General features: G+C 47.7%; 2 protein-coding genes across 2 annotated transcripts in view; one reads left to right on the plus strand and one right to left on the minus strand.

Annotated features, from left to right (window-relative positions):
- Positions 1–14,492, minus strand: part of LOC126541679 (UBX domain-containing protein 7) — a 31,318-nt gene extending 16,826 nt beyond the window's left edge. Inside the window, exons 1-5 of the mRNA XM_050188550.2 lie at positions 14,407–14,492; positions 13,700–13,871; positions 7,547–7,611; positions 4,978–5,046; positions 116–237 (exon numbers count right to left, since the gene is read on the minus strand). Coding sequence (XP_050044507.1) covers positions 116–237; positions 4,978–5,046; positions 7,547–7,611; positions 13,700–13,871; positions 14,407–14,467 — 489 coding nt within the window. The 5' untranslated portion in view covers positions 14,468–14,492. The remainder of the gene's footprint in view (positions 1–115; positions 238–4,977; positions 5,047–7,546; positions 7,612–13,699; positions 13,872–14,406) is intronic.
- A 234-nt stretch (positions 14,493–14,726) lies between these two features.
- On the plus strand, positions 14,727–22,152 carry LOC126541452 (uncharacterized). The gene is made up of 3 exons (XM_050188187.3): positions 14,727–15,165; positions 17,786–18,120; positions 21,636–22,152. The coding sequence occupies exons 1-3, from the start codon at positions 15,027–15,029 to the stop codon at positions 21,843–21,845; spliced, it is 684 nt and encodes a 227-aa protein (XP_050044144.1). The 5' UTR covers positions 14,727–15,026; the 3' UTR covers positions 21,846–22,152.
- The last annotated feature ends 4,221 nt before the right edge of the window (positions 22,153–26,373 follow it).

A 26,373-nucleotide genomic window follows, 5' to 3' on the forward strand; every position in this document is an offset into this window, starting at 1 on the left:
AGCGTTAAGTAATTAAATACACTGGATGTTAACCTGTAAAAATAAAGACCAAGGTCAAGGAGGAAGGGCACACACATGCTGCAAGCAAAACACAGTACAAAATTTGGAAGCTTACCGATTCGAATGAGCCCCTGTGCATGAGGTCCAATGGTGGCCTAAAGAGATCTTCTAGTGTTTTCCGTTTCTTGTATGACGGACTGTCCGTGTCACCTTGCAGCAATTTTTCTTCCTGCAGTCCTGCCACATGATCAAAAATATATTAAAGCTCAACTCCATGCACTGAAATAAAATAATACATGCTCTCCATGCAAAAAAACTTCTCAATGTCTCTCAGAAGTTAATGCCATTTTCGCTAATACCTCGTTTTTTTTTCTCTGCGATTGACACGGCCACACGGTGAATAGGCAGATTTCACCACATTCAGATTGCATGGCACAGAGGCCCTGCCAGCGCAATGATAACTGTAGTGCTTGCCGCTTACTAGCTTTGCCTGGGGTCAAGGCAACATTGAGGGGAATGCTGAGGAGAATGCCATTGTGGATATTTCTAGTGACCTTAAAGGGTCCCTGAAACGGTTTGGACAAATTTTCTAGCCACATAGGGTACAGCTACAGTAAATCATTCTTACCACAATTTGTGTGATGCGTCTCATATTAAGAGAGCTATGAACGATTACAAGTTACCCTCCTCCACAGCCATGTATTTTCTCCTCAAGTTGTTCGCTGAGTGAGCGGGGCTAAGTTCCACCTTCACTGGCTCTGCGTCATGATGGGACGTCGTGTTGTTTATTTCCGGTTGTCTCGGAGAGCGAGCGAACCATGTGCAGCCTCTCCGCCAGCAGTCTGGTAGTCGATCCCAAGCGAGATCGAAGCAGCATGTGTTGCGAGCATGCTGTCGCACTGCTGGGTGTGTCCAGCATTCCGGTAACCACAGGCAAGCTGGGCGTATGGATGGGTGGAGAAATGAACTAAAGAACTCCATACTACTACTGCTGTGATGAAGGAGCTTTAGCATAGACATACGTGAGCCGCCTGATCAGTCTGCACGGTCCAGCCAACTGGTGGCGCAGAGCTTAACCAGCCAAACACAGCCAATATGGCTCAAACCAAGTGCAAAAAATTTTAAACATTTAGAAAAATAATGCGTTCCCGATTATGCTCCTGCCAAAAATTTATGCCAGCAACAATAGAATACTCTTTGTTACTGCTATATTATTTCTGTGTTTGGCTGAGTTCTGTGCCACCAGGTCGCTGCACTGTGCAGACCGTTCACGTTTGCACGTCTGCTTATCCAGTGAAACAGCCCATCCAATACAGACAGTCTGATGCGCTGCAGTCACTCCGCTCGTCTGCTGCCTTGCAGAGGGACGCGATGTCACAGTTTCACATATTGCCAGTCGCTAGGTTTGCAGCCTACAACGTAACAAGGGCGAATTATGGTGCTTGCGAAAATAAAGAGCGAGACAAACACTGACCGCAAATCTCTTGTCAACACGGAGCACACTGTAACACAAGCAGATGACACTTGCTATGTGCCGGAAGTCTTGAGTGTAGTGATAAACTGTCCTTGTGCATTCTCTTTTTGTTCCTTTCTTTTTTTATAGAAACAAATGAACTAACATTCCAACTATTACGAACAACATTTGTTCACCATAGTTCGCCATAAAGTTGGAAAAATTATTGATGACGTGCCCCGGGCAGCCAATCGAATAGCTCACCCTACTGGTATCATATGGTCACCTCGTGTCACCTGGTCAGGGATGGCTGAAAACTTAGCCGAGTGATGCGCTGCGATTGGGAGCGATGTACATATTTAAAACCTTATCATAAATTACACGCTTTATGCGGAACACTTAGAAGCGGCAATTAATGATCAGATGGATCCATAATAGAGTGTGTAAGCACGACTGAACGAGGACGTAGAAAGAAATGCATACACAGAGGCAGCACTACTTTCAAGTAGAGATTTTATTTTCACGCGCATCGATATATATATATATACCGTACGAGCGGAAACAAATGAGATATCAAAAAAGAACATTCAGGGGGACCTACCCTAATGACTCAGTATGTTTGTTCAATATTGTCAAAATTGTTTCAAGGTCCCTTTAATGAGGAGTTTCGGGGTTGTGTCTCAGTTCCACTTCTTTTATAGAATCATTTTATTCACACGTCCTTGCCCTTTGATCTCAAGGACCAAATACGTTTTCCATGGTACTAAAAACACAACATGCATTTTACCACATTTGCCCTTCGGCCCACTAAAAGCTACTACTACAGCTGCTGTCTGATAATTCGGACATGCCTGATTATTTACACAACACTGTAGCACTGCCGCTGTTCCCAGAGACTTAACATAGAAAATTTCAGACACCTTACAGCATGCAGTGCAATAATTCAGACTTCGGTTGCACAACTGCATGCTAATTTGGCCACCGAGTTGTGCAGAAATAGCTATATTTTGTTTTTGATATGTTGCTGGTGTGGTTGTTGGCCATGTCGCTGGCACCTCCTCGAAACAAAAACTAGCAAAGCCTAGTATATTTAGTAGTTGTCGACTGGGCCCAAACCGCAGAACGAGTCAAGCCACTAAACTGTGTACAGTTGAACACGACTATAGTGAACCCGTCTACACCGAATTATTCTGTATATTGAACAATTTCTGAACACAATATAGTTACAATGAGTATATATAGCAAAAATTACGCTTACATCGAACAAAAATAGCAGCAACTCCCAATATATCAAACTTCAAGCAACGAAAAAGTGCCCTCAGAAGTTGGCTTTCCTTCGCAGCGGTGGGGAAACCCGGCGGTGAGGCTCCATCCAACTGCTCTCCCTACCATGACCGTGCTGCGTCGGGCGAGCCATCGACACCCCCCTGCAAAAAATTATCCTGGCCCGCCCGCATCGCTTGCTCAGACAGCCAATCAGAGGCTCTTGTGCCCTCGTAATGCAAGATGGTGTAAGTGCGAGTTGTCTCGCTGTTTTTCTGGTTCATTGTGCTTACGCCTTGTGGGACTTCTCCCACAGTGTTGCCGTGATAAAGTGGCAGAATTTGCCTTTCACTGAGAAGCTTGAAATCATAAATCGGGCCGAACACGGTGAGAATTCGGATGCCCTGCAACGTGCAAGATTTCGTGGAGCACTCAGCATGATCTTGAAGAATAAGGGAGAGGTTATGGCTAAAGCGGACAAATTCACAACTCGGTGCCCATGGTACCCGATGCGTATGCACGGCCATGTACGAGTGGCTCATCCGAAATCACTTCAGACGTGCCTGCTTCCGCGTGCCGGGTGATGACTGTAAATTCTGATGAGTGCGATGAAGCCATTGCCAGGGTTGCTGAAGTTTGGAGCGAGCTGTCAGAATTTCCAGAAGCCATTGACGAATCAATGGTCGACGAGTTTGTGAGTGCAGATGATGGTGTCATGACCACAGGAGAGCTCGAAAACGAAGACTACATTGCCGACATCGTACCGAGCCCAAGTAAAAGTGGGCACAATGAGGAAAGCAACGATTGTCCTTTGCTCACGTCCTCCGAGGTGATTGGTGCACACGCACTAGTCCGGTGCTCCTGTGCAAATGTAGTAGGTTGCGGCCTCAGCTGCTCCGACTCTTTAGACAATGTGGAGAAGTGCATGCGTTACAGGAAGCGAAATTGCCCAAGCAGAAGAAAATACAGGACTATTTCATGTGGAACTAAGCTAGTTTCATCAATAAAGTGATTTTATAAATGACATGTGCTTTTATGAAGTCCAATTTTTTAGGAGGCTTATATTGAATTATGCTCTATATTGAACTGATAAGCGTTTTTTTTTGCAAGTTCGATATAGCTGGGTTCGACTGTATTGCCGATTTGCACAATTTGTTGTGCAAGTTCCCTTCTCTGCATCCAGCATTAATTTACAAATTAAATAGCTACATAGCCTGGGATACTTCTTCAAGCAGTTTCAAGTGCCGCCAACTCCACGCTCGATGTCTGCGCCAATGAGGGCGGCCAGGAAAGTGCCGGAGAATGACTGTTGCGAAGAAATAGGCAACCATACGCTATGACAATGCAGGTGACTTATGTTCCCGGGGATGAAGATTCACTGCATGCACTGGTCACACTTTCATCTATCTGTAGTTACATCATGAAAATGATTGAGACAAAGACCGTGATTTCATAGAGATTTTTCCGCTTGGTTCTGTGGCACTCTTATCATCCACTGTACATAGCCAGATGATCCCGCTGATAACGTGAGCGGAGAGTTGCTCTTACCACTGACGAAATGCAAGAAGCATGAAAAGGAATGACATAAGAAAAGGCAACGTTACAAAATCATGGCCACGGCTGTCTAGGCCAAAGGCAAGTATATGCGTCTGCAGCAATCCATTAACAACTCTGTCCCATTTTTCGGATAATCACTTTCATGATAGTTCACGTGACTAGCACCAGACGCATCAATGGGCGACAGCATTTCCAGCCCTATGATAAGACAGCGTGCTTGGCACTGTGCAATGAATGCCATCGCTCATAGATGCTGATGCATTTGCGGTGGTCACGTGAAATTGAAGGTATCTCCGAAAGTGATGGCTACTTGTGGGACAACGTCACTTAATCTTTGGCAAATCTTGTATTTCAGACTCCCAAATGTTTGGACATTTTTCTGGTCCCTTTCGAGTCTGAATTATTGGTCAGCAACTGTACTTCCAGCACGCTTTCTGGAAGCATTCGCATAGAGAAACTTGTGAAATCAGTCTGCTCATAATGAAATGTAATAGCAATGAACATATGTGCTCCCACTAATCTGCATTGTTTTCCTATCAATTAGTATATTTGCTTCTGTTATGCATTAGTTGTTGGGCAAATAATGTGACGCAATGTCTGTGGGGTTTTGTTGACAGTGGAACAAATGAAAGCTTTTTAAAAAAGATCCTTCAGTTGAATCAGTAATTCATAGTGCAAACATAAAAGAACAGTCAAACACTCACTTGTCTCTGCCTGGAAGTCACGGAACCTATCAAAAACACTGTAGGTGGCCCGCCTTGCTGCAGGATAACCTGAAGAGGCATAACACATGTTAAAATTTCAAAGCATGACTTGTTTATTTATACACAAAACCACCTAGATTTTAATACAAAGGTGAGAGACAATGTTAGCAGATAAAAAGGCCGTGTTCTAGAAACCCAAATGAATTGGTGTACGCTAAGCAGATGAGAATTACTGTAGTTGCATAATTCTACCACACCCCCCATTGCAATGTGCAGTTATATTACTGCCAACATGTGAAAAAAAAAAGGTCTCTATTCTACCCCGTACATCAAGTAACGAAACCTCTGTCGACTTGTACCACGTTGAAACAATTTTATGGAACATACAAAGGCACACAGACACGCACACAGCTCCTTTTCGCTGTATACCGACCACAGGAAGTAATCTTCAGTTCTATTTAATGCATTAGAAATGTCACACAGACAGCAAACCGGAAAATGCCGAGCGCAAATTAAGAGAGAAATAAAATGATGTCTGTTCGATGGCAGTGTGGTTAGCTATCTTGCACTGAGCTTTTTTTTCTTCTTTTTTTAGTAAAAATCGGTTTCGTTTTTGACGTTGAGTAGATTTACTTACGATTGTAACACGCATGCAAATTTGAGCTCACTTTAGGCAAACAGGTGCGCATTAGAATCATGCAAATACTGTAGTAATGACATCTGAGGTTGGCATAATGTACAGATTCCTTTCACTAAATTCTATTTTCTTTCAACATAGCTGCTTGTGGTGAATTTATCCCAGTGATAACTTAGGCAGAGCACCGTCCAGTCGACAGTCACAGCATGAAAAGAATTGGAATAGAATCATTACATATCCCAGTCGAACATTCACTTAGTACCTTATGGTACATTCAGCACCTCTTACATTCACTCAATACCTTTGCTTCAAAGATGAAGCCTGCCTACCATCAAAATTTTGGCAAGGTTTTGTTAAAGGAAGAGATACACTGGACACTGTACCACACACAAATTAGAAGCATGTAAGAGGATCAGAGGCACACCGCACACAAATCAGAATCATTCCAAGAAGATCACTAAACAGCAATGCATTTCTATGTATTTCAATGCGACTCCTGGCACTCAAATTTTTCACTGGCAAAGTACCAGTTAATGTTGTAACCTAAACCACTGACTAAAGCTTCAAATTGGACTTCGGTGCTCTTTTTACAATAAAATGTTTGCCGACGGTGCTTGCTTGCTCCTACCCAAGCTGCATAGGCACTTTAACCAGAGTTAGTTGAACATCAGTTATGGTAAACTGCAGTATTACAGTTATGCAAAGTTGCCTGAAAACTTCCACAGTCTCACATAAAAAATATAGCTCTCCCTCTCCAGCGGCTTTTGAGGCCACGGTCAATGACCGAGAGACAGCCCGTAGACACCAGCCATTGAGTATTTGTTAATGACCACCAGTTAGTCTTAAGCGAAGCACGCATGCGCACTTCTCTGATATTTAGCAAATACCTTGGTGTGACACTAACCCCAGATCTTTCCTGGCGCATGCATGTCACGAATATCATTTCATCGGCTAACCGATCATTAGGATTTCTTAAACGTCATCTGCGCCACTGACCCCACCACGTAAGACTTTTGGCTTATCAATCGCTAATTCGGCTCACACTTGAGTATGCATCACCCATCTGGAGCCCTCACCAAGTTTATTTGATCAATGCTATCGAAGCAGTGCAACACTGTGCTGCTCATTTCACTCATTCTTCTTATTCATACGACATCAGCGTGTCATCCCTTAAAAATGAATCTGGTCTGCCCACTCTTTCGTCTAGCCGCAGGATTGCCACACTATCACTTTACCACAAGTTTTATCACAGTTCTTTCAGCAATCTACCTTACGTCACTCCCGCCGCACGCACTTCCCCCCACAACGGGCCATCCACTTCCAAGTCACCCGACCCCGTTCTGGCACAACTTTTTCTGCATCATGTCTTTGCTGCGCAGCTTCAGAATGGAATGGCCTTCCTCATGACATTGTTTCAATCACATGTCCATTACGTTTTATTCAAAGTGTAGCCATGTCTTGTTAAAAACCTGTGGCATTTGTAACATCTCTCTGCAACCCACTCCTTATGTAACACCCCCTTGTGGAGTCGTTAAAGAAATAAAGTGAAGTGAAGGAAGCAGTGGCTTTTAGCATGTTTGTTTCATCCTGTGTGTACTGGGCACCTTTGTCAGATGCCAACCTTGAACAATAGCAAGGGCAATGCTATTGGTGTCATGCCAGCAGAGAGGCAACTTTCAGTTTAAGAGGAATGGGGACAGTAAACATTGCAGTTTTCACATCTAAATTATTATTAGGTCTTTTTCAGAAACTTCTGCAGGAACATATTCATTTAAAAGCATTGTACTGACTCCAGCGCCTTGTCAGTTTTGAAGAAAAGCATTGCAGAGCCCCTTTAACTCCGACTCCACGCTTGTTTTTTTACACCGCTAGCTACTTCACTGTTGCAACATATATATCCACTGTTTTTCAGTTCACCTGCTGAATACTTACCATAGGGGAATGGGCCATCAACCAAGACTTCCCTTACAGGTGGAATTGGTGGTCGGACATCATCACTGGGGGAAATGAACAGCACAGAAGCTGTTAATGTTGCCATTACAACATAATCACTCAGATGCAAACACAATCTTCTGTTAGTATTTGCTGCTATCTACATCTTTACAGCCAATGTGTAAATAAGCAATGATGTCTCTAACACAGCGTAAGGATTTCTTAAAACAGATACTTTGCCGATGACCATAAACGCGCTGCAAGCGATAGCTAAAATGTACAGGTATCTTGCACAATCATAGGAGGCTGCAAACTATCTCTACAAGTTATCTTACATGTCAACATTCTTAAGCATAGAAAAAAGAAAATTATATACTCTGTGGCATGGCAGTGGCCGTTCAAAGGCAGAAAAACAGGAGTGACGCGATAGTTAACTGGCAAAGTCTGTTCCCGAACAATGTAGGGCCCGATAAAACGGGACTGAAATTTCTCGCATAAGCCAGGAGTGCGAACTGGGGTTCTCAGCAACACTTCGTCTCCAGGGTGGAAGGAAACGACACGGTAAGATGCACCATGGCGAGTTTTGCGGTCTTGTTGACTGGCGTTGGCGCTGAGGCAGGCACTTTGGCGACACCGGGCAATGTGCGAAACGAACTGCTCACACGTTGATGTGGACGAGGGCACAGGGACATCGAAGAAAGAAACATCGAGGATAGTGATCGGCTGACGACCAGACACAAGGAAAAAGGGTGAGTACCCTGTAGTGCATTGGATGGCCGTGTTGTATGCGAAAGTGACGAATGGTAGAATGACATCCCGATTGGTGTGGTCAGGATTTATGTACATTGATATCATGTCGGACAGCGTGCGATGAAAGCGCTCTGTGAAACCATTAGTTTGAGGGTGGTAGCTGGAAGTTGTTTTACGGATGGTATTGGTCACACGGAGAACATCGTCGAAATTTTAGACAGAAAGGTCCTGCCGGGGTCACTCAAAAGGACACATGGGGCTTCATGTCGTAAAAAGATGGCTTCCAAGAAAAAGGCTGCAACCTCAGCTGCGGATCCCGAAGATAGTGTGGCTGTTTCAGTGTACCATGTCAAGTGGTCTACAGCTGTGACGATCCATCGTTTACCGCCAGTGGATAGATAAGGGTAGCGGTCCATAGAGGTCGATGCCAACAACTGCGAAAGGAGCTTCAGGACACGGGACAGGTTGGAGCAGTCCAGCCGGAGGTGAGGTCAGTCGTTTGTGGTGTTGGCCGAGTGACAGGAAGCCACGTATTTCGCTACGCTGGTTGCAAGTCCTGGCCAAGAGATGCGGCTACGAATTCACTCCTAGGTTTTATGGAAACCAAAATGACCGGCAGTGGGATCGTCGTGAAAGGTCTCCAGTATCTGGGCTCGAAGTGACCAGGGAAGAACAGGAACCCAATGGTGTCCTTTGGGATAAAACGCGTACCAGTATAACATCGAATTTTCGATCTTGAAGTTCTTCAACTGCCGATGGAGCCGAGCATTAGGTGTGTGAGATGATCCACGAATACGTTCCACAACGAAGTGGCAGTAGGAGTCACTATGTTGGCAAGATGCAAACATATGAGAATGGCTGGATGGGAGCCAGTCGAGAGCTGCGAGCGAAGGGAATGCAGACAACGCGTCCTGCGGTTTGCTCACGGAAGGTGGTAAGCAAGCAGCGTTTGAAGACGGTGGTAGGCGACAACGAGAGAGAGCATCGTCATTCTGGTGTTTCTTTCCAGACTTGTAGGTGACATCGAAGTCGTATTCTTGTGAACGGAGTATCCAACGGCCGAGACGTCCCGTTAAATTCTTTAGTGTCGCCAACCAGCACAAGGCGTGGTGATCAGTAACGACCGTAAAGTATTGGCCATGCAGATAAGGCTGAAATTTTTGGACAGACCAAACAACGCCGAGACACTTGCTCGGTAATTGTATAATTTTTCTCGGCAGCTGTTAGCGTGTGACTTGCATATGCAACCATACGTTCTTCTGAATTTTGCTGACACTGCAGAAGAATAGCACCGATACCGTGGCCGCTGGTGTCAGTATGTAGAAGAGTGGGTGCGGTGTTGTCAAAATGACAAAGCACAGGTTCGGACATGAGGGCACGCTTGAGGGTGTCAAAAGCAGTTTGGCATTCGTCCGTCCCCACGTAGGGAGCTCCAGAAGGAAAGAGTTGAGGGAGTGGCACCGCAATGGTGGCAAAGTTACGTATGAAGCGTCGGAAAAAGGAAGCTAGGCCACGGAAGCTACGCAAGTTTTTGGCACGTTGAGGCCTGGAGAAGCGAAGGACAGCGGTAATCTTATCGGGGCCAGGGCTAAGGCCCTCCTTGCTGACAAGGTGTCCGAGTACTTTAATGGTACGTTCACACTGAGGAATCCGGCGTCTACAGCGAATGGAATTCTCCTGCCGCCGAAAATCGCGTAGTTCACACTGCTTGCGGACCGCGCCGCCGGAAAGACATACAGCGCCATCTGCCCCATAAAGTGCTAACCTCCAATCAAGCTCCGAATATCCCGGATGTTCGCGCGGCTCGAAATTGCGCAGTTGTCTTCGCTCGCGTCGAGTTCGTGTGTTTACGTTGCGCCAAGACAATGATGAACCCCGAGCAAGAAGAGGCAGTACTGCTCGGCCTGTTGGCAAGCACCTTTCTGGCGATGCATGACGCGCAGAAGCATTCGCCGAAGAGACGGCGGCAGCGGCGTTGGTGGGTTCGCCCAGCTCTGCAAGAGCGCGACTCGGCCGCCATCTTTGGAAGCTCTGTTTCGCGCTCCCCGATTGGTCAGCGCCGCGCGGCGGCGAGGCAATCCGGCGGCAGCTGCCGCAAAAATCGGTACGGGAGCGATCGGCGCGGAAGGGGCTATTCCGGCGGATCTCGCCGCCGCCGAACTGGGTTCCGCCGAACTGGGCGCCGCTCCAGACGCCGAATGTCTCAGTGTGAACGGGGCATAATGGTTTTGCTGGCGAAGTGGCATTTTTTTGTATGCAGCTGAAGGCCAGCAGCCGAGAGGCATGTCAGAATTTCGTCAAGGTGCTGCAAGGCCTGATGGAAGGTCGACGAAAATATGATGATGTCGTCAAGGTAGCATAAGCAAGTCTTCCACTTCAGGCCCTGTAGTACGGTGTCAATCATCCGCTCAAATGTGGCGGGAGCATTGCACAGGCCGAAAGGCATTACATTAAATTTGTAAAGTCCATCAGGTGTGGCAAAGGCAGTTTTTTCCTTGTCTGCTTCAAGCATGGGGTCTGCCAGTATCCGGAGCGTAGATCAAGGCTGGAGAAATATTCCGTGCCTTGTAATTAATCTAACAAATCATCAATTCGGAGCAGAGGAATATATATATTTGCGGGTTATTTTGTTCAAGGCACGGTAGTCTTCACAAAATTGCACTGAGCTGTCTTTCTTACGCACCAAAATGACAGGTGATGACGAAGGGCTTGAGGAAGGGCGGATTATGTTACGTTTCAGCATGTCGGCAACGTGGGTATCGATGATCTGGCGCTCGGCGAAAGAAACGCGATATGGCCGCCGGCGCACGGTGGAAGTTCCATCTGTGTGTATATGATGAGCCGTAGCAGAAGTCTGTCCCAGAAGAGGAGAGTGGACGTCGAAGGAGTCTTTATGCTTGGATAACAATGCCAGTAACTCCCCCACCTGCTGTGGTGTTAGATCGGAGCTGATGGTACTAGCAAGATCCGAAGCAGGGACCGGATCCATAGCTGTGGGTGGTTGTGAAACAGCAGTAGCCGAGGTAAGCACAGAGACAGGCTGAATGTCCAAGACGCACATGACAACAGCGCCTTTAGGAAGCAGTACTGTCTCAGTGGGTGTGTTGAGTACAGCCAAAGTGGTCAGCAATCCCTTTGGATAGGCAACGGGCTGACGGTACAACTAAAACGTCGCCATCAGTGATGTCAGAGTGAACTACAAGGAGTTGTTCGCAGCCAGGTGGCACCATACAATCGTCAGCAGTTCGTAAGCGAAGGCGCGGTTCGTACACGTCGTCGGAATTGTCGGTCTTTGTAACGAGGCATTGATGGCATGAGATGAAAGCAGACATCAAAGAGAGAAAGTCCCACCCTAGTATAGGCATGTGAGCACAGGAAGTCGACACTGCGAACTGGATATGGTGGCGTATCCCGTCGATCGAAACTCGAACGGTGCACTGCGCCAATGGCCAAATCGCAACATTATTTGCATCATGAAGAAGAGCTCCATTGTAAGGTGTAGTAACTTTGCATAGACGAGAGCACAAGCCAGCGTGAATAATGGAAATAGCTCCTCCCGTATCAATCAATGCTAGAACTGATACACCTTCTACAAACACGAATAATGTATTGGCCGGGCACACTGGAGGAATTGTAGTCGGTGTGAGCCATGCAGCTTTCCTTCCAAAAACTGCACCATCTAGTTTTCCGATCGGTAGCCAGGAGTGCGGGTGGCTGGTTGCAGGGGTGATGTTGAGCGTTGGAGAGGGGAGGGCGAGCGGCACCGCCCTGGACAGTAGTTACAAGGCACTTCGGGAGGTGGAGAAAGTGAGCGTGGGGGAAGCCGGTGCTGGTAGGGACTCGGAGGAAGCAACGGGTCTCTTTCATAAACATCGCAGCCACGGCGTTCGTCCTGCTGTCGTCTTCAGCAAAGAGTGAGTCTAACGGTGGGATGATATGCACAAGCTTTCGCAACGTCGCATTCTAATTCACTGACGTCGCCAGGACTTGGTTTCTTAACTACGAGAGCACCTTGCCTGACTGGGCGGCATTTAAACACCAGCTTCGGCAGATTTTTGCCACCCCCAACATCCGCTCTGAGGTCACCAAGAAAAAGCTTGATGGACACATGCAACTTCCCGGGGAAATACACACCTCTTATAATGAGGACGTCCTTGCCCTTTGTCGCTGTGTTGATGCCACCATGACGGAATCTGATCGTGTTCGTGACATCCTAAAGGGATGTGACGAACACGATCGCCCACGTTGCGTTCAATGCACTGGTGATCAAGAATCCAAATACTGTTAACGATGTGATCGCGACTTGCCAATACCTGGACGCACTGCAGGCCATCTATTTAAAACCTGTCGCCTGTGACATGCCTCCTTCCTCGGATACGGACCTGTGTATGCTGATTCGGACTCTCATTCGCGAAGAGCTCCAAGCGTGTGGCCTGCTCAGCCCTTCCGTTCTCCAGCCTCAACCTCCGTTACCTGGCCTGCGCGACATCATCAAAGAGGAGCTGTCTTCCATGACCTGCGCTGCGAGCTGTGCCCCTCCTTTGCCGTCGACCTTGTATGCTCAGGCTGCGGCTATGCAACCAGCGTTCGTTCATACAGCTCCTCCTGCTCCCAACCATTTGGCGACTCCAGTACCCCGCACCTCCACTACTTGCGAGGCAGCTGTTAAACCTCGACGGTTTATTTTGCAGGTCGTGCGCTGAAGACGATGATGCTGGCCATGATGATGAATATATACATATGAAGATGAAGCAGTAATATAATTATCACAATATATATATATATATATATATATATATTCACGTGAAAAACCGATCAACTGGGGCAAATTGGGGGGTTTTAGAAATAGTGCAAACAAGCATCCTTGTGTACCCACTTGTGTACCCAAAGCCCCACACCTTGCTTGTGTTCTTTTGTACATTAGACAGTTTGCGTCCCCTAAGTTGGGGTGTGCAAAACCTAGAACTCCCTATTAAGATGTTTTCAATTTCAGGTGGTACCCTCCTACTTGGGCGGCCGGGCGGATTGACTGATGGCAGTAAAGCGTGCCCCAGTACAGACGCCCACACTTCCGTCTAGTGCGGCTGCACAGCAAGGAAAGAGTAATAACACAGCAGCTGCCAAGTTCAAGGCACCGGGCTAAATGCTGTGTTGGTCAGGCGTCCTTATTATGCCTTCTTCTGGACACAAGCCTTGTCTCTCAAACAGACCAGCAACGCAACAAACAGATATCGATTTATCTGATCACTGCGCACCGATTTAGCGCTGCAGACAGTGTGAGCCGCGGTACAAGGGCATACCAATGATGCGAATAATAAGTAATGACGCCGCCACGGCATTATTTTTTTTTATTTAGGCGCACAATAATCATTAATGAAGCAAAATCATCCCACACTGACTCACTCGGGTGCGGCTACGGGGGGCGGGGGCATGTCCGAGCTCGATCCCAAGGCGGCTTCGCTGGTATGCGAGTTCGATGGCTGTGTCCAGTCCGAGTCGACGTGCATGTTGATGGCCATTTCCAGATTGCCGTTGCAGGCTTCCAGCATCTGCTTGGCCACATTTTCGTCCGCTCCTACAAATGCAAAACGAGGTGGCATATCGCCAATGTAATCGCCAAGGCGATTACAAAACACATTGGACGACTTAACGAACACTGCAATGGTCAACGACCACACCTAACAAAATAGGTTAAAGTGCTATTCCTTACACACTAACGAAAGTATCTAATCTTTATGCTAACTTCAGGGGGAAAAGGTGTAGACTTCGAGCGAGCGAATGTAGAAGCGGACAAGTCCCTCAGGAGGAACTTCCAAACAAGCCTCGGTAAGGAGTTTAGAAGCAAAAGTAGAAGACACAATTTCATGCGAGCATCAAACAGGCACAAACTTAATATTAGGGTACAGACTAGCCTTTCAGTTTCTGTAAAACAGCTGGCACTGACTCATTGACTGCGACGAGGCAAATGTCAAGGGACAAAGCAGTCGGAACAATACTGCTCGCTTTACGCATATATTTGTCCCAGCACGAGCACGTTGGTTCTGTCAACCATAGAGTAATAAGAATACTGTCATGTGGTAGTACCAAATATTAAAAAAGTTGTACAGTACCAGTGACAGCACAAAAATTTTCTATCAGATTGGTGTTTGAACTGGCAGACGAAGACGCCATTGTTACGAGCGTGCGGATCTGCTTCTCATCGGCCGGCTATTGAAGGATTGCCAACGCGAAAACAAGTACTCAGAAAAATAAACTGTTTAAGCGTTTAAATAAACAATATTTTAGAAACTGTTAATAAATTTGTAGTTTTTAATTTTGCTTTTAACATAACATTTAGAATACGTTTAGCCTTTTTATTTATAATACCGAAACCAGGGTGGCGACATCCTACCAAAATTACGTTTGTGTTTCGCTTTCAGCTTGCTTTAAACCTGACTTTGACGCACTTAATAGTGGTAACGCGTAACGTATATATACGTTTCTGGCATAACCTTGTGATTGGATCCGCTTTTGGGAAGCGTCAAAGAAGAATGTCCGCGCGCTTTTTTAAACATATCTCCTACCACACGAAGATAAAGCTTGTGCCTCCCAGCTTCAAAGCGATTGTGATAGATTTAAACGAGCGATCGCGATAGCTTTGAACGAGCTATCTGGAGCATGTGGTATTTTTCTTTGCATTTGTCACAGTGCTGTCTCTATCGTAAACCAAGAAAGACAGCTAGCTGGCTGGATGGGTCGCCCACGCATCTTTCATAAAGCGGCAGTGCATTCGGCGCCACAAGCCATGCGTGGGCGAAGCTTGTGCGTTACACTTCTGCTGTTGTGCAGCTTCGTCTGCCCCTTATACGCGGCAACGAATGACGGGAAAGGTAAGTGTTTCAATGCTGTTTATTACGTACAAAATACAAAAAGGGCTAAAGAGCAGGCCGGGTGAGTCAAGGACCGTTATTTACTTCGGGTGACAAGTTGACCTTGTGCTCTTGGTTGTATAGATTACGTAAATATACAGCCCAATTCATTTCACAGTTCACTGAAGAATGCCACCCGCATTTATTCTGAGTCTTATTTCTTACGATACTGTTGGTAAAGCTCTTTCACAATTAGGCGCTATCAATCAACGCACGCGTGAGACGTCACCATGTCGCGTTTACACACGTCTACGGGCACACACTTTTCTAAAGGTACCACGACTGAGTTCCTATGGAGCATACAACCGAATATACATCCGTAGTTGGCTAAATTACCTTCGTAAACAGGAGATGCATCCTAATGAAAGCCGATGATACGAAAAAGAAAAAAAGGGGGGGGGGGGTCGTTTGTTTTCAGGCCTAACGCCGGAGTTAGCGGCGGTGATCGCTTTCAGGACTCCTTGAGGTAAACATATTACGAAGATAAAAAAGAAAAAAAAAACAAAGGAATTAACGAGTTAAACATTTGCCTGCTTCCTAACAAGTAGTGAGGCGAGACACGCAAGGAAAACAGGTGAAGGGACGAACAACTGGCACGGTATAACATCATAAACAGCATGTGGGAGGCTGAGAAACATTATTTTGTAGATCGTTTCTCTTTATCTTCGACCCGTCGCAGTGACTTAGTGGCTATGACGTTGCGCTGCTGAGCTAGAAGTCGCGGGTTCGATCCCGTACGCGGCGGCCGCATTCCGATGGAGGCGGAATGCAGAAACGCTCGTGTACCACGCGCATTGGGTGCATATTAGAAAAAAGAAAGACAGAGTGGTCAAAACTAATCTGGAGCCCCCGACTATGCCGTGCCTGATAATCAGATCGTGGTTTTGACTCGTAAGGCGCCAGAATGTATTAGTGATTTCGCCATCGCGACCCCTTCCCAACTAGCTACAAGATCTCTTTCTGAGGAAAAGGACCGGCTGTGGATCTTGCCTACCCAACATTAACCTTTCCTTTACTGAATCGACCCAAATCTCAGATCCAGACTCCCATCCAACACACCTCGCCATTTGAAAACTCTATATTATCGTCTTCACCTGAAGTCTGCCTATGGAAACGGCTTACGGTACCGCTTCGGTAAAGTGACAAGTCCATAGTGCAACAATTGTGGCTCAATTGAAACCGTGGAGCATATCCTGTTTTTGTGTCGAGCGTATGCCGACGAGCGTGCGTTCTATGAACATTGCATGCATTCGCTTACACAGAGACCTTTGTCATTTGACTGTGCCCTTTAGCCCGCCTCACACAACAGAGGCGTGCGATGAACTTTGGTCAACTCGACAAACTGTTGTTCTACTTGTCACCCTCATGCACCTTTCGCGCAGTGAATTCTGTCAGCTCATTGTAGGACGGTGCATACACTGCAGGACTTTACCATAGCACGCCGTTGCCCATGAGTCAGAAAACTCAGTGCCCACTTTTTTTTTAAAACTTATTCCTTTCTTTTTTGCGCCTCTCTCCTTTCTCTTTCTCTTCAATTCCCTTCCCCACGCAGAGTAGCATGTCAGCGATGTCTATACGCCGGCTAAAATAACTGCCTTTCACTGAAGGGTTCTCTCTTTCTCTCTCTCTCTCTCACCGCGACTTTTGAGTCAGCGATGATTTATGTGTCATTATATAGATTCTGAAAGACATGCAGTTGGCGGTTGACTCGTACAAAGATCGAATTTGTTGTTAAAAAAATGAAGTCCTTTTAATCACTCCAATCCTAGCGTCTCGCCCCGCGCCAGTCTCTACTCTCAACTTGAAGAAGGCATCTGCAAGTGATAAGCTTCGCCGTTGACTGCCACGGTCATATCGCTCTTCCAGCCTCCAGGGCGCCAGTTCTTGTCGATACTGTTTCAGATACCGAAAACGCTAAACAAGTACGCGCAGCTGCTTCTCGCGGCCGTATAATGCTCGCGCGTCACTTTCCGCGATCAACTAAAGAAGCTGCGCCGTGCACGTAAAGGCAGGTAAGCGCGTGCATATGCACGGGTGTGCGAAGGTGCGTGCTGTACGCACACATATAGAAATAGTGCATGGGGTACACTTGCAAACATACGCAACTAAATTGGTACATTCACACCAACTGATACATAACTAAGCGGCTCACGCTTCCTGCACCAATTTAGTTTTTGTATAACTATTGGCAAAATTTATTTACGCAGGAAAAACAAATACGTAGATCCAACGCACATCTTAGAATCTATGTGACGCGAAGCTTTCTTGAAGCGGTCAATCAAATGGTATACATTTGCCTGCACATTTGCCGCGGGGTTCGCAAAGAAACTCCCCTTTAAAACACTTCGATCCGTCTATCTGGGCCCATCTGGTCTCTGATTGCTCCTTCCTTTGTTGTTCTTTGGTTTGAGGTATACGTTCTTTCATCAGCGCCCGACATGTCAGGCTTTCTCTCTGCCCACCTTTATCGCATAGCAATATTGCTATGCGATATTGCTATTGCGATATTGCTATTGCTATTCACAAGAAGTAATATTACTTCTTGTGTCGTGCGTTAATACGTTGGTGTCTTCACGCGCAGGCCCGGTGAAGCAGGGAAGTGGGCAAGCGGCACTCGTCCACGATGCGGACGTCGTCTCCCGGGCCCGATCTCTGGTCCGCGACTTGGTGCCGGCATCGACCGCAGTCTCAGCGTCGGCGCGCTCCGCGGCCGGCCGACTTGTGCTCGAGTCCCTGGTGTTCCTCGCGGTTCTGGCGACCAGCCTGACACTCTTCCCGGGCTGGTATTCCGTGTTGGTGGCGCTGTCGGCGCTGTTCTCCCTCTACGAGTCGGCAACCACGGCGGCAGCAGTCACGCCGGTGTTCATGGCCAGGGGAGACTTCAGTCCGATGAACGTCACCGACACCAATTGCCAGGTCTTCTGCTGCCACTCGTTGCACTGTTGTTGTTGCACTGTTGTTGTTGCACCATGAAGCTCACCTGTGAAAGCTCCGCAAAAATTGCAGACATTGCCTTGCGCACAATTTCTTCACCCGGCGTGTTTGCTCAGTGCCACTAGTGCGGTGATATCCTAGGGCATGACCGTCTGCTGCGGAGCAGCAAGACGCGGTTTCGACTCCCGGCCGCGGCGGTCACATGTCGAAGGGGACGAAAAAAAAAAAAAGAAAAGAAAGAACTTGCGCATGTAAATTGCACTGCTGTGTCCCTCACGATAGCCCCTGTGGTTCTTTGGGCTGTTAAACCCTATAGTTTATTTATTTTCCTTTGTAAGTATATGCTTGAAAGTGATCATGCGAGAACAGGGCCTCGGAACACGGCATCCGAACACAGCCTCGAACCGGTTACATTGCTTCTTAGCTTCGATGATTGACGAGAATCGGTGCTTGCAGCATGGTACTTTTGTTTTGTTATTGCGTACCGTCTTATTTATGTTGCTTTTGTTTATCGTCTTTGTGATAACGTTGTGCGTGCCATGTCCTGCTGGCCTGTGCTTCGATGATACCTCCGTGAAGTAATAGTAGTACTAAACATTCATATTTTACATGTTTTACTGCAGGAAATTTCGTTCAGTGCAAGAAACAGGTTATTTTATTTTAAAAAAAGTGGTATTCACTGTTTATTACGAAAAACAGAATTTTTCTTGATTTGTAAGATAACGATAGTCATCATACGGTAGTGTCAAAAAATTTGTCATCACTACTGTGAGCAAAATCAGATTTGTTCGTCTCATTACTATCAATAGAGATTCTTGTGTAGCTTCACTAGCCATGTAATTTAAGCATGAGCAGATGAACCTCGTATAAGTGCGAACCAATTGGTCTTAGTGTCTGGATAGAATACAGCTGCAATCAGGGTGATTCATACCGCTCAGAGCATGGCTACATAGACTGTAGTATAGAGTGGTTACTTGAATGTGTGGCGTATAGTGCCAGGTACTCTGGTGCGTGCTGTGGGGTTCTCACCCGTGCTCTTGGGACAAAAGAACGACAACACAGTAGTGCAAACAATCACAAGGGCATTTATTGCACCTTTCATAGACTAATGCCTGCTAGCCAAGTTGCTAACCACAAAACGTGCCGATGGGCTCGATCGCGACAAAACGCGAAAGTCCGACTCACCGCAAGCCAAAGAGGACGAGCCTTCTCCTTTTTGCGCCCAAGTAACCCCGCCGTTAGGTGGCGTAAGCAGAGGAACACTCGCGCCACCCCTCGTACCGCCCTGCAAGCATACCGACCGTCGCAGTAAAGCTACGTGGCGAAGCCGCATTACAGGAGACGATAGCTATGCGAGAAAACATATCAGGGGACACGTGAGAGTCGCGCATCCCCACAGTGCTTATCTCTACACGTATGATCTGTCATTTGACTCTTTCGTACTACATGAAAGATGCAGTCATCGGGGTAGTAAAATCTTACTCCCTTAATGGAATAAACTATATAATTCTTTTTCTGTAAGATAACGGAGAAACAACAAACTGAATACTTTGGTGAAATCAGAGAAAGACAAGCCCACAGAACTCAGAAGAGAACAAGAAATGTGGTACAAAAATAGTCACAATTTTTCTGTTTCTTTTTTCACATACAAAAAAAAAATAACACTGGGTACGCACACTTCACACCCTGGTTGCGAGGTGTAGATGCAGGACGCAGGTCAAACGAATCTAAACGGTTTATTACCTTACCTGTCAAAAGTATAGCTACTGGGGCAGTATTGTCGGACGATCACTTTCGCCTGACTCGGCACCGGAAGCCCATCCGACATCCCATCCGACATCCCATCCGTGCGCCCATCCGTGCGCCCATCCGACAGCGTTTCTCGCTCTGTGACATCTTCGAACTGTGCCAAGAGGGCGCTGTCGTCGGCCGTATACAGGGTGTTTCACGCAACTTGTGCCAAGGATTTAAAGAGTGGTAAAAAAAAGTGGTTAGGCGTAGCTGAATGAAACTAATGGCATATGGTTTTCCGTCATGTGGCGCTCATTAGAGTATTTTTTTAATATTCCGATTAATTAGTTGAATTACTAAGATGAATCCGCAAGAATTTTAATATTCACGTTAGGGCCAAGTGCCTTTCGTTGCGTTGTAGAGGGGGTTCAGAAATGACCGATCCAATTTTTTGTGGCAACGTAGGTGCTTCGTGCCGTTTTTTTCCCCGGCGTCTAAAGAAAACCCGCGAAATACGAAATAAAGCCACGTGACTGCGCTCGTGCGCAATCGTATTGCAGCGCGCTCAAACGTGCGCCGAGCCTATCGCTTATCACGGACGACGTACGGCGCTTTCTTTCCGCGTGCCATCGCCAAAGATGCTGACGCACTGTGGAGCCGATGCCTATACGAACCGCGATCGAGAGCGCTGTAATACGATAGCGCACGAGCGCAGTCAAGTGTTTTCATTTCATATTTCGCAGGTTTTCTTTAAACGCCGGACAATATCGCCACGCAGCATGTTTACGTTGCCACAAAAAATTGTATCGGCCGTTTCTGAATCCCCTCTACAACGCAACGCACTTGGCCCTAAATTGAATATTAAAAATTTTGCATGATTCATCTCAGTTAATCAACCAGTTAAGCGGAATATAAGAAGAAATACTCTAATGAGCGCCACATGACGGCAAACATATGCCGTTGGTTTCATTCAGCTGCCTCTAACAACTTAATTTTTTTTTTATCCTTGGCACAACTTACGTGAAACACCGCGTGTATACTTGGACGCCTTTAGTGCCGAGTGTCGCTAATTCTCGCAAAAGTGAAACTATCACCGAAAGTGATCGCCAGAGAATACCGCCCCAGACTTGCCAGGGCTACGTTAGTAGGTAGTACACGTTTCCTTACCGTGCATAAGCAAGAACACGCACTCGTTCAGCGCGTATATTGGAGTTTTTCAGGACATTTCAAGGAAACGAAAAGTCCCAAAATTGTTTTAAAGGAGTTGTTTGCGATGCTACTGTTTTTTGGTTCCAATGTCCCAATCTAACCGTGGTAGATTGGGACCATCCCAGTGGCTCGTTGCGCTGCTGAGCTCGAGGCTGAGGGTTCGATCCCGGCCGCGGCGGCCACATTTCGATGGCGGCGAAATGTAAAGAAACACCCGTGTATACCCGTTTCTACAGTGTGATTCATAGACATATCGTGGTTATGGCACGGAAAGCCCCTGAATCTAACTCTTAAATTTCGGCCCTCTCATTGGTCAAGTGCCCCACGAAGAGAGCGGTTGCTATGCCTTAACGTTTGCATCTGCAAGCCTAAGCCCAGCGCACAAAGACGCGATAGAGTGTCATTCGGTGTGACTCCTATATCTAGACCGCAACTCCCATGGAGTAGACGTTGTCTTTCATCGACTCTCCTTTCCTTTTTTTGATGTTTCGATAAAACGGCGATCGCCTTAATTGCTTAACATTTGACCCGGCCGGTGACGCGTCCTTTCTGCGCAGGTCCAGCTGCTGTGCGAGGTGACCCGGTTGACACGCGCCAGGTTCCCGGTGGTGGCCACGCTTCTCAAGTCAGCGGCCAGGGGCGACCATAGGGGCGGTCCCTTCGTGCAGGCCATATTGGCGGGGCTCAGCCGCGTCGACTGTGCCACGCTGTTCGGCTGCCCGCGTGACCGCATCGAGCCTCTGCTCGCGAGGCAGCCTCGACGATGACGCCCGTGATCGTGCCACGCCCCGCTCGATTCTGCAGCCGACCTTGTTGCTCAGCGCGGACCATGGACCGCGCGGTCGATCTGCTCCTTCCCAATCAAGGAGTGTTCCAAACCTCCTTGTTCCTAATCGTATCCGCTGAGCACGACATGGAGCTTTTGAACACGAGCTCGTGCTGTTCTTAACCCACCAAGGCCGAGATGAAGCGCTGCAAATATGTACGCCGCATTGAACGGCACACGTTCACGGCTCTCACTACGGATTGGTATGTGTACTGCTGACAGTAAAACTCACTTTCGATAATCTGCTCTACACGTCCTTAATTTCTTTTGTACTTCGCACTGTTGCTCGACAATGTTATACGTTAACTGCCCTCGCATTTTGACTCGCGTTCGTCTGGGCGCACGAGATCTATAGATTTTGAGCTTTCCCAGGCCTAATCAGCTTGGCACATATATGCCGAATCGGGGGCTCTTAGACATCTGAAGCTTGTGCCTTCGATGTGAAAGAAAGAAATAAAGAAAGGAAAAATGAAAGAGAAAAAGAATGAAAGAACGAAAGGGAAAACCATGTTGATGTACGAATTGCACTTCTCCCGAAGGCAGGAACAGATTAGAACGTTCGTGCCGTCGCAGCTCAGACTATTCGCGCCATCATGTATTAAAAAAAGATATAGATAGATAGATAGATAGATAGATAGATAGATGGATGGATAGATGGATAGATGGATAGATGGATAGATAGATAGATGGATAGATAGATAGATGGATAGATAGATGGATATATAGATAGATAGATAGATAGATAGATAGATAGATAGATAGATAGATAGATAGATAGATAGTAAAGGCAGATTTTAGAGTCTGTGTAAGACGACGCTTTCGTAAAGCAGTTAACTGCTATAAAAGTATTCACATCTTCTGCAACGCGTTTCGCAGCATGGCTATTACGTGCCTGCCCTACGCGTAAGCAAGACGCTGCGACCCTCAGCACGTGAGCACGGATTACATGTCTTCGGGATAGGTCCACTTTTGATTTTGCCATCTCCGGTATCAGCCCAGCTTACTATTGCACTGTCTCCAGCACCGTCCTTGTTCGCTAAGAAAGCCGAGCGATCAGACGCGTCGAACTCCGGGAAAGAAGTCATTTTAGCTCTTGAAGGTGTACACATTTTATTACACTGGGGATATTGAGGTGCCGTATGTATATAGAGAACGGATCCGACCACCGCTACGTCTGTGCATGGGTCACATGGGGCTGCATGTTGTCAATCACGTTGCCGCGACGGTGAAGGCTCTCCCAAAATCCGTGACTTAACCCTTTCAGGTGATGCGTGCACAATTGTGTACGCCGAAATAATGCGTCCACAGCGAAAACGTTGATGAAAGCAGTTATATTTAAAATGTGTCGATCGCATATCTAGGAACTCCGCTGACTGGATTACGCGGCAAGTTTGAATAGCACGTGCGAACTTTTCTCAGTAATACGAGTGGGAATGTAGACGGTTGGGTGTGTTTTATCTCTGTATGTGGTTGCATAAAGCGGGTTAACTTTTTTCACAACTGTTTTTCACAATGAAAAGCAAGCCTGCTAGGCAAGAAATAATTGATGCTCTCATAACATGATGTTTCACAACTTGACATAGAGTCCACATTCGATAAATTTGACAAAAATTGCCAATGAACGTAAAATTCTTAATCTATTCTACAGCCGTAAGCTTTGTCTCCGAGTATGCAAGAAATGCGGAGAAAGTAAGTTTTCAATCAACGGAATAATTTGGCGCCCGAAAGGGTTAAGACGTGAACTTTTTGTTGGGCTAACTTGTGCTAAGCAGAACAAGCAACACTCGGATCACAGTGATGCGCGGCAAGCACACTCGTCGGTCGTCCAAATCTAGTCCACGGGTCGTAGTCATCAGCTATTTATACACGACTCGTGTAGATTCCAGTGTAACCGCTGTAGTGCTCGCGTGCGTCCCAGAATGCACAGAACAATTCGTGTCGCACATGCAGTATAGGCAAGCTTATTCCTGCGCCATAGAATCGGCAACGAAATTCGAGAGAATTCTGAAACAAAAACACGCGTCTTGCGCCGAGCAGTAGCATTGTAACAGTGACTGGCTGGGGAGAAACGATCACCGAAAAACAATTTATACACGTGTCAATATATCAGCCGATCCGCTATACGAGTGCTGTCAGAGTTCTTTAAAGGTATTAAATAACTATCGTGCTGTTCTTGCGCAGACAGCCGCAGTCTTGGTCAACGTATGTTTTTTTATAGCTATACGCTTATATATATATAAAAGGGGGAGGAGTGTTCACATACATCCAACATGCATATCGCCGTAATGGCGTGAATTGATCGTTGGGGTTTGTTTACGAGAGATAGTCAAGAGTTGTCAACGCGCAATGGACGTGACCCTATTGTGGTTCGGACGTGCCACATGGGCCCGGTAGCTATAGGATATATATACAACACTGAAAAGCAAATGAGTGCGCAAGTCTGCTGCGCAAAGAAGGCACCGTACATACGGAACTTCTTACCAGTAGAAACAATTTAAGATCTTGGAAGAAAGTCTCGACCGACACTCGGAACGCACAGTAAAAAGGCCGTATACACCAAGGCCTGAGAGACGTGACCCGCAAGCACTGTACTTCACCACAGACCGAGTTATTTCGGTCCACAAGGCGCAAAACAACTAAGAATAAACGTGTAAATAAGGCATGGCTCCCAATTTCGGTTCGGGAAGCAAAATGTCGCCTGTCAACGGAGGACCTGTACGACAATCTTGTCCGCAGTCCGTGCGCGGATACCGATCGGTCCTTGTTCCACCGGCACGCAGATGAAGTCGCACGGAGACGCGGCGATTGCCGCCTCGCACCGTCGGCGCGTCGCCACACGGCTAGATCTCGAGCTTCCTTTCAAGTGGCCTCAGCCCCAGCAGAGAAGCCAGAAAAGCTCGCGTCCGCTCCGTGCATGTGCACAGGAGAAGGGCCCAGCTGGCGAGCTCGAGTATCACGCCCGCAATCATCAGGACGTCGCCCAGCGTCTGGTACTCGGTGAGTGCGCGCGTGGCGAAGCCAACCACCAGGAAGGTCCCGGTGGCAAAGAGCACCTTTCGCAGAACGCGGAACGCGCACTGCGTGACGCGCTGCCTGTGCGACACAGTTGTGCAGCGTCTTTGAGCCTCTTCGAGCAGCGTCAAATCCGAGGGAGCCGACGGCCTGGCCGCTGGTGCTGCCGCCGCAGGCCGACTACGGCGTTGCACGCCGCCTGTCGTGGCGGCCACCTGAACTTCCACCGTCTCGGCAGGAACGGCGATGACAACATAGCCGCCGTCACGGGCCGCCTCCTGGATGTTTTTGGTGGCCATCGCGCGGCTGTTGTGCCGGTGCCTGCGTTACAGGAGGCGGTTTAATAAAAAAGCGCGCGGGAAAGCTATCGAGGATGTTGTGTATGTCGTTTGTCGCAAAAGAAATTGCGAAGCCATTGAGCACGTGACTGTCGAGGGGCCACGTGTACGGAGTGAGTGAGTGAGTGAGTGAGTGAATAAACTTTATTGTAGGTCCGGCGAGGACGCGAACTCGTCGCGCACCCGGCTAGTCCCACGTCGGGACCGGCAGGTCTAGCCCACCGGCCCGGTCGCGGGCACGCCGGACGGCCAGGATTTGCTTTTCTAGAGCGGGGCTACGCAAAAGCGAGTCCCACTCCTCCTTGATGAACTTGGGGTATGTCGACCCGCACTCCCAGAGCATGCGAGGTAGAGTGGAGGTCTGGCCGCAGGACGGGCAGGCGTCGTCGCGATACACGTCGAGTAAGCCTCGTGGAGAGCGGACAGACACGGATATGTGCTGGTCTGTAGGAGCCTAAGCGAAACGGCTTGCGCCCTATTCAACTTTGGGTGAGGGGGTGGAAAGACCCTTCTGGACATGTAGAAATATTTAATAATCTCGTTGTGAGTAGCAGGAGCGTCCCTGTGACCGTAGAGAGGAGGGGAGTCAGTGCTCCTTATAGAGGAAGCGCGGTCGGTGAGGTCACGCGCAGCCTCGTGGGCAGACTCATTGAGGTTCGGGGGAGCACCCTCGACCGATCCTACGTGAGCGGGAAACCAGTGAATTGAATGGTTTGTGAGAGCATGTGGACTCGAGCCGCTAAGAAGACGAACAGCTTCCTTGGCGACGCAACCTTTTTGAAAAGCCCTAACTGCCGTTTTGGAATCACTATAGATTTCGGACCCACGACCGTCTAGCAGGGCGAGGGCGATGGCGACTTGCTCGGCGACTCCGGGGTCTGAAGTGCGAATCGAGGCGCTATTGGAAATGTTTCCGCTCGAGTCGACCGCAACGACGGCAAAGGTCTTCCCGTCACTGTACCCCGCAACGTCGACGAAGCTTGCGCTAATGTCGTGTCGCTTGATCTGTTTGAGGATGGCTGCTGCTCTGGCCTTCCGTCTGCCCTCGTTGTGGACGGGATGGACGTTTCGGGGCACAGGGGCCACTACGAACTTGTCTCGAATGCACCTAGGGATCGG

Source organism: Dermacentor andersoni, chromosome 2 (genome assembly GCF_023375885.2).
Source record: "Dermacentor andersoni chromosome 2, qqDerAnde1_hic_scaffold, whole genome shotgun sequence".
Lineage (NCBI taxonomy): Eukaryota > Metazoa > Arthropoda > Arachnida > Ixodida > Ixodidae > Dermacentor > Dermacentor andersoni.